The 8,150-nt window shown below is 59.3% G+C and overlaps 1 protein-coding gene across 6 annotated transcripts in view; it reads left to right on the top strand.

Annotated features, from left to right (window-relative positions):
• SIDT2 (SID1 transmembrane family member 2) overlaps nucleotides 1-6,405 on the top strand; it is an 18,896-nt gene extending 12,491 nt beyond the window's left edge. For 4 of the 6 annotated variants that reach the window (XM_006149981.3, XM_006149979.3, XM_006149980.3 and 1 more), the window contains 9 exons: nucleotides 348-465; nucleotides 926-1,062; nucleotides 1,302-1,410; nucleotides 1,662-1,738; nucleotides 1,883-1,929; nucleotides 2,182-2,287; nucleotides 2,849-2,959; nucleotides 4,820-4,933; nucleotides 5,004-6,405. In XM_006149981.3, the coding sequence (XP_006150043.1) occupies nucleotides 348-465; nucleotides 926-1,062; nucleotides 1,302-1,410; nucleotides 1,662-1,738; nucleotides 1,883-1,929; nucleotides 2,182-2,287; nucleotides 2,849-2,959; nucleotides 4,820-4,933; nucleotides 5,004-5,066 (882 nt within the window). In that variant the 3' untranslated portion in view covers nucleotides 5,067-6,405. The remainder of the gene's footprint in view (nucleotides 1-347; nucleotides 466-925; nucleotides 1,063-1,301; nucleotides 1,411-1,661; nucleotides 1,739-1,882; nucleotides 1,930-2,181; nucleotides 2,288-2,848; nucleotides 2,960-4,819; nucleotides 4,934-5,003) is intronic. The other 2 variants (XR_001370468.2, XR_334748.3) reach the window with 2 other exon arrangements.
• The last annotated feature ends 1,745 nt before the right edge of the window (nucleotides 6,406-8,150 follow it).

The raw sequence follows: 8,150 nt of genomic DNA, 5'->3' as shown, positions 1-8,150 counted from the left end.
CTGCCCCTCCCTCCCCTTCCCTCCCCCACTCCTCCCTTGCCCTGCCCTGCCCAGCCCTGCCTTACCCTACCCTATCTTGCCCTGCCCAGCCCTGTCATTGCCTACCCTACCTTGCCCTGCCCTGCTCTGCCCTGCTCTGCCTTACCCTGTCCTGCCCTGTCTTACCCTGTCCTGCCCTGCTTTACACAGTGCTACCCTGCCCTGCCCAGCCCTGCCCCGCCCCGCCCTGTCCCCCCACCACACCCACTTAGCTCACCTCCCTCCTCTTTTCCTCCTCCACTCTCGGGGCTCCCTCTGTATGTCCTTCCCTTCTCGCCTCAGCATCTTCCCCTCTCACTCTGCCCTAGGAGTGTGGGATCCCCAAGCACTTCGGCCTGTTCTACGCCATGGGCACAGCCCTGATGATGGAGGGGCTGCTCAGCGCGTGCTACCACGTCTGCCCCAACTACACCAACTTCCAGTTTGGTAAGTGGGGCAGAACCCAGAGCAGAGACCTGCCCAAGCCCCCACCACGTCCCCCGTGGGGCCCCCAGAACTCAGCCCTGTGGGAAGCGCCAGGGCCCGGGAGCCCATGTGTGCACATGCCAGGCATGGAGGACGTGGCTCCCAGACGCTCTCTCTGCCAGCCTCGTCCTCTGCGAGGCACAGCCAGTGCAAGGGGACACCGGTGTTCAGAAGCAGGCCTGGTCTCAGGACACTCACAGACCGAGATTCTCACCTATGCTGTCTGTCATCAGGAGACCTCAGACTCTGGGTGACAGCCAGTGGGGGGCAGGGACCGTTAGGGGACTAGAGTTCTGGTGCCAGTGTGCCCCGCCTTGCTGGGTGCTGGGACATGGCTCTAGGGCTCTCCGGCTCCACCTGTCGGCATGGGAGCGCTCTGCCAGGCCGTGGTGGACGCTCCTGCAGCCCCTCTACCCCCCAGACACGTCCTTCATGTACATGATCGCCGGGCTCTGCATGCTGAAGCTCTACCAGAAGCGGCACCCCGACATCAACGCCAGCGCCTACAGCGCCTACGCCTGCCTGGCCATTGTCATCTTCTTCTCCGTCCTGGGCGTGGTGAGGGCCTGCCCCGCGGCCTTGCTCGGCTTGCCCTGTGGGAAAAGTGCACATGCGTTTGCACACGTGTGGGCGTGCATGTCCCTCCCCACCTCTGGAAGGAGCAGTCCTGCTCCTTCCCCAAGATGCCTTCCTGGGCCCCCCTGAGAGCCCCAGCCCAGCTGAGCTGCCAGCCCCAGAGAGCGGGCCATGGGTGAGTCCCCTCGACCCTCAACCCTGCCCTCCGTGTCCTCCCGCAGGTCTTTGGCAAAGGGAACACGGCCTTCTGGATCGTCTTCTCCGTCATCCACATCATTGCCACGCTGCTCCTCAGCACGCAGCTCTATTACATGGGCCGCTGGAAGCTGGGTGAGGGCAGGGCTCGGGGGCAGCTGCGAGCCCATGCGTCGGGGGTGGTGGCCTTGGGGACCTGGATACACGGCAGGCACTTGGGCACTGTGCTCTTTCTGGGGGCCCTGGAGGAACCTCTGGATGAGGAGTTAGATTAGGCCTGGTGTTGCTGTGTCCTCCTCGGTCCCTGGCTCCTGTCCGTGGACAGAGGCCTGGGGTGCAGCGAATAAGGGAGCCCCAGCCTTTCAGCGCCATCCCTCTCCCTGCAGACTCGGGGATCTTCCGCCGCATCCTCCACGTGCTCTACACGGACTGCATCCGGCAGTGCAGCGGGCCCCTCTACGTGGTACCTGCCGTGCTCGTGGCCCCTTCCCCGTCTTGTCCCTGCAGTGGGGGTGGGAGGCGTGGCTGCGAGCACGGGCCAGCAGGACAGTGGCCGGGCCCTCTTCTCCCACTCGGCCCTGCTCAGCCCGTCTCTGCTTCCCCCTAGGACCGCATGGTGCTGCTAGTCATGGGCAACATCATCAACTGGTCACTGTGAGTGGCGTCGGCCTGTAGCCCAGCCGGGTGGACAGCTAGGGACTCGGCCGGCACTGGCTGCCTGGGGGGCCGCGGGTGACTTCTCGATGATGGGCATTGGGAAAGGGGCTGAGGAGATCCTGGGCATCGAGGTGTCTAGAATCTTCTGGGTGCCTCTGACCCCCAGCCTGACCTCATAAGCAAAGTGGAGGAGGGGCCGGGAGCCTCGCCTTGCTCTGGACCCTCCCCAGCCCCTCGTCCCTCCGCCAGGGCTGCCTACGGGCTCATCATGCGCCCCAATGATTTCGCCTCCTACCTGCTGGCCATTGGCATCTGCAACCTGCTTCTGTACTTCGCCTTCTACATCATCATGAAGGTGGGCGGGCCTCCTGGGCCTCCTGGGCCTCCTGGGCCTCCTGGGCCTCCTGGCAGCTGCTCTGCTTTGCGGGAGGGAGGTGGGCACGGCCTGCCTGGGGAATCACTGAGAGAAGGAGGGATTTGCTGTCCACATGTCGGACATGGGGAGGTGAGAGCACCTGCATGGACCCCTGGGAGCCAGCCGCATCCTAAAGGCCGTTTACTGAGCCCTTCCGGATTCTGGGGACGGCCGCACAAGGCCTGAAGGCCAGTAGCCTCTCAGGCTGCACTTGGTAAGGCCCCTTCCATGTGGAAGGGGCTGGAGGAGGGAGGTAGGGCTTACTGTGTCTGTGGTGGACATGGGCTTCCGGGGCCACATGCCTCCCAGGGGACCCCTGCACAGCAGGGTGGACACTGGGCCAGGACTCCAGGCGGCTAGATCAGGGACAGGGTGAGACCTCAGGAGGCTTTGGAAAGGATCCATCCTGACACCCTGGGAGGGGACCAGGAAGAGACCAAGGGAGGCGGGAAGCCAGCGGGTGAGGCCCAGCCCTCAAGCTGCCTCCCTCCGGCCCTTCAGCTGCGCAGCGGAGAGAGGATCAAGCTCATCCCTCTGCTCTGCATCGTGTGCACCTCCGTGGTCTGGGGCTTCGCGCTCTTCTTCTTCTTCCAGGGACTCAGCACCTGGCAGGTGAGTCATAGGCTCTCTGCGAGCCAGCCGATGGGCAGTTCTCGCTTCTCTTTTTTTTTTTTTTTTTTGGCCAGAGGGTCTGTGTACTTGCTAGAGAGAGACCAAGAAGGGGAGAGAGAACAGCCTCCCTCCGAGAATCCTCTCACCACTGTCCCTTCTCTTCCACCTCTCTTGTCTCTCGGATTTGGGGCATGCAGGCGTGTGTGCCTGACGTGTTTCTTAAGCTGCTGGGTCTGGGACCTGAACCGTTTGCTTGGTTGGCCATGTGGGAGCTGGCTGTCTTAACCTCAGAGCTAGCCCGCCAGTTCTATTTTTTTTTTAATTTGCTGTATGTATGTGTATGTATGCTAGAGAGAGACAGAGACAGAGAGAGTGAGAAAGCACACCTTGTGGGATGGCCACACTGCAGTCTCTTCTCCATTCTCCCAGGATTTGGGGCAAGCACGCACTTGGGCCCAGCATAATTTTCAAGCTGCCAGGCCTGGGACTCAAACCACGTAGTCAGACATGTGGAATGCAGCCGCTTTAACCTCCGTGCCTCTGCTGACCCAGTTCTCTTATAGAACACCTGTTGAGAACACTGCTGTGGCTCGCACCCCGAGCTGCTGTCCCTGAATCCTCCTAACATTCCACCTCTAGCGTGGTGAGAGCCCCATTTCACTTACGCAGCAGCTGAGCTCGCAGAGGACGAGTGACCGCCCTGAGGGCGCCCAGCCACGGGCACAGCTGGAGTCTGAAGCCGGAAACGGCAGCCCCTCTTCTTTGCCTCGGGGAGGATGGACTGTGTGTCAGGGTGATCAGGACGGGCTGACGTGGTCTGCCGCATGACACTGAGCATCGAGTTCATGCCTTGGTGTTCTCGGTGTGATACAGAAAACGGAGGACTCTGGCAGGGTGGGGCCGGAGGGAAGTGTGGCGCACAGAGGATGGAGAGGTCTCTGAGTTAGGAGGGCCAGGAAAGCCTTCTGGAGGAGGCAGGCCTTGCTCTCGGCCATAAAGGTCCTGGGTGATGGTTGACCATGGTTCGACTCTCTCTCTGTCTCTGTGTCTCTCTCTGGTCAAATTAAAATGAATGAATGAATAAATAAAATTATAATTAAAAAAAATAAAAATTAAATTAATAATTTTTTTTAATTTCAGTAATAGTTTTTTTTTTTAAGAATTTGGCCAGAGAGGGACAGAGTGTGAGAGAGAAAGATAAAGTGAGAAAGCAACAAACAAAATAAAATAATTATTTTTAAAAAACTATATATATGGGGAGCAGCAGTTGGCATAATGGCTATGTCTCTGGATTTCCATGTAGTCGGCCGATTCGAGTCCTGGACGCAGTAGTTTAAACTCATGCTGGGTGTGTATGCGTGCGTGCCCAAGATCCTGAGAAGTGAGTGGAAGAGAAGGGATTGTGATGTGGCCATCCCCCCTGGTGGGTGATTTCTCACTCTGTCTCTCTATCTCTCTCTTTCTGGCGAGTGCGCATGCCCTACAGTAAAAACCTCTCCAAAAAAAATATGTGTGTGCGTGTGTGTCTGTGTGTCTGTGTAAAAGAATGGTTTATTCCATTTTATTTATTATTACTATTTTTTAATTTGACCAGAGAGAGAGAACGGGAAAATGAGAAAACAAGCCTCCAGGTCTGGAACTCAAAGCATGGTCCGCCATGTGAGAGTCCAGTGCCTGTACCACCTCTCCACCCACCAGCCCCCGGGAAAAGATTTGTAGCAGAGGGCCGTTTCCAAGTGTGGGGGCAGGGGATAGTCAGAACAGGGCTGGGAGTAAGGAGTGCCCAGGGGCGAGAACGGGTCTGGGCCTGGCCTTGCCAAGAGTGGGGTCCACAGGCAGCTGTCCCTATTTCTCCCCCAGAAAACCCCCGCGGAGTCGAGAGAACACAACCGAGACTGCATCCTCCTGGACTTCTTTGATGACCACGACATCTGGCACTTCCTGTCGTCCATTGCCATGTTCGGGTCCTTCCTGGTACGCAAGCAGGAGGGTGGGGCGGGGGCAGAGCCTGCTCCCCCAGTGGCTGACCCAGCGTCTCCTCCAGGTGTTGCTGACCCTGGACGACGACCTGGACACCGTGCAGCGGGACAAGATCTATGTCTTCTAGCCGGAGCCGGCCCTGTGCTTTATTTACTTCAGGGAGCCCTGAGCTCCTCCGTGTCCTGCAGGGTACCTCTGCAGTGCCAGGGGTGTGAGTCCCAGCCCCGCTGCCCAGCACTGGATGGCGGTGGGATGGCACAGCCCAGGGCAGGCCCAGGCAGTCTTCAGGGGCACCGAGCTATGCAGTTGCCTCTGCCGGGGAGAAGGCCTGCTCCCCTGGGACCCAGACATTGGCCAAATTGCTGCTTTCTTCTCAGTGTTGGGGCCCTCCACGGGCCCCCATCCATTGACTCCCCATTTGTCCCTCTGCAGGAGGAAAGAGGGAAGGCCATGCTCTCCTCATTTCACGCCTTGCGACTGTCCGTCCTTCCCCTGCCTCAGCCTGGAGCCCAAAGCCCTTTCCTCCTCACTGACTCCTTCTCCAGGGCCTAGTCTGGGGCCTGACTCTGGGGCTGTGCCTGGCTGCCATCACTGCCCACCCTGGGCAGCCAAGATGGATGGGGTGGAGGACTGCGGGGCTGGCCAGCTGGTGCCAGGATTTTGGTGCTAAGGCCTGCGAGGCCCAGGGCAGGACCCTCCTCCTTCTGACTGTGTTTGGGGCAGGCTCTTTACAAGGAGGGTCAGCCCAATTTGAGACCCGCCTTCTAATCTCAGGGGCTGAATTCAGAGGTCCCCTCCTCATCTATCAGCCCCCAGATGCCTGATGCCAACCCCCGGATCAGAGGGAGAAGCGACTCACCCCTTTCCGTCCTTCCTTTGTAAGCCCTCAGTCCTGCCAAGCCCCAGCCTGGGGCCTCTCAGTGCCATTGACACTGCCCAAGAATGTCAGGGGGCACAGGAGGGGTAGCACACAGAACCCACCCGTCCTGCCTCCTCCACAGCCATGGCTGCCCCGTGCCTAGCTTCTAGAGAGGCTGAAGGAGGGGACACATCATTTCCCTCTGTGTCCCCATTTCCAGCGTCACTCTAGGACCGGGGGCTGGCTTCCGAGTTCCGTCCAAGTCTCAGCCAAGCTCAGTGTTCGTCACACACAGACCTCGGAAACCGTGGCGTTTACAGAGTTGGCCCCAGCTCTGGGCCCCCTCGCCGCCCTGGTCCTTGACTCCCTTCACCCCCATGGACCATTCCAGATGCCAAGGATGGGGGAGGTGGGGTCGGGGTCTGCCTCGGGGATGGGAATGTGTTTTATTCTCCCAAACTTGTTTTTATTGCTCTCCTCCGGCAGGGGAGAGGAGGCAGGTCTGGATCTTTTTTTCAGAACTCGCGTTTTATGCCCTTCCATGCTACGGTTGCATTTCTGTTTTCTACGAATGAGTCCGCGTTCAATAAAGAAACAGCCAGATGCAGTGCTTGGGCCCCTGTTTGCTTCCCCTTTCTGGACAGCAGTATGGAGAAAAGGGGGTAGGGCGGGCCCTCCAGTTCCCACTTGGTCTGGCAGACCTCTGTCTTTGCCAGCACCTTGCCCCCGCCCCCCTCCAGTTTTCCCGAGCAGCAACATTAATTTAGTATACTTTTTTTTTTTTTGGAGAGGTTTTCGCTATAGGGCACATGCGCTCACCAGACAGACAGAGAGAGACATAGAGACAGAAAGCGAGAAATCACCCCCCAGGGGGGATGGTCACGCCGCAATCCCTTCTCCTCCATTCTCCTCTCGGGATCTTGGGCACGCACGCACACGCGCCCGGTGTGAGTTTTAAGCCACCAGGTCCGGGACACGAACCGCGGTCAACTACGTGGGAGTCCAGCGACAGCCATTACGCTAACTGCTGGTTCCCTATACTTTTTTTTAAAGAGATTTTTGCTATAGGGCATGTGTGCTTGCCAGAGAGACAGAAAGCACCCCCCAGGGTGAGTGGCCACACTGCAATCCCTCCTCCTCCCGGAATCTTGGCCATATGCACATATGTGCCTGGCCTGAGTTTGAAGCTGCTGGGGAGGGGGGCACCTGAACCGTGGTCGACCAGGTGGCAGTGCAGTGACATGGCCATTACTACATTTGCTGGTCCCAGTTCAGTGAACTTTTACCAGGAGCCTGCTTGCTCTGCACCAGGCACTTTGCTGGGCAAAGAAACCAGTTTTAGCAAGGCCTTCTCCTCCCCCCTCCTGCCGGTCCCACCCACTCTCCACTTCCAGAGCACCTCCCAGCGAGCCGCGAGCCTCTGCGGGCTCAGGGCTGCGAACCACCTCCCTGGACGTGAGCCTGCGTGAGGCCCGCTGATGCTCCAGGAACACGGGGGGGCGGGGGGGGCGGCTATGGATGCGGGCAGGCTCTATGGGAAGGGAGTTCCCTGGAAGGTTGGTTCCGAACACAGCACGCTAAGGAGGACATGACTGGGGGCTCGAGAGTTCCTTGAATTCGGGACACAGCAGGGACGGAGTTTGCTCTGATTTTCCCGGCAGGTGCCAATAGGGGGCACCTGAGCTCTGCATACCCCTGAGCTCCGCAGTCAGCGAGGCTGGCTGTGAGGGGCGGAGCTTCTGAGATGGCAACTTGGTGTCTCCCCAAATACGGAGCCTACGTGGAGTCACTAGGGGACTGGGGTGGAGAACGGAGCCGGGCAGCAGGGAGGGGGGTCAAGGACCGAGCTGGAGGAGGAGGCTAACATCACTCTCCCAGTCAGTGCCCCATCCTGTCTGCCCGAGTCCAGACTGGAGACCTCATTCCCTCCTGTGAGCCTGAGGAACCCCTGTAAGTGTATTGGTCGGGAAGCTGGGCCCCAGCATGACGGTAGCAGTGGTGTCTTTCAGGCGGACTCCCAGGTGGTGGCCAGGACCCTGCTGGGGCAGTCAGCCTGCAGGGATCCCTAAGCTCCAGACAAGGAGCTGGTTCTGGCTGGAGTAGAAGGGGGTCCTTAGATCTCATACCTCTTTCACGCTGGGTGGCCCAGGCTCAGGTGGCTTGGCTGGTGTAGAGACACTGGTGTTGGCAACAGTTGGGGTGAGAAGGAGGCCCCCTGTTTTCAGCCGCAGTCACACCCCTTGCCTGGCTAGGCCAGGGCGTTTTTTCTAGGACATCAGGGAGGTGAAGGGCGTGTGCCCCTGGGGGAGCCCCTGGGGAGGCAAGGGACATTAGAGAGCTCAGGTGCTAGAG

This window comes from Tupaia chinensis, unplaced genomic scaffold (genome assembly GCF_000334495.1).
Source record: "Tupaia chinensis unplaced genomic scaffold, TupChi_1.0 Scaffold000274_1, whole genome shotgun sequence".
In the NCBI taxonomy this organism is placed as follows: Eukaryota; Metazoa; Chordata; class Mammalia; order Scandentia; family Tupaiidae; genus Tupaia; species Tupaia belangeri.
This window is presented reverse-complemented; position numbering and strand designations above follow the sequence as displayed.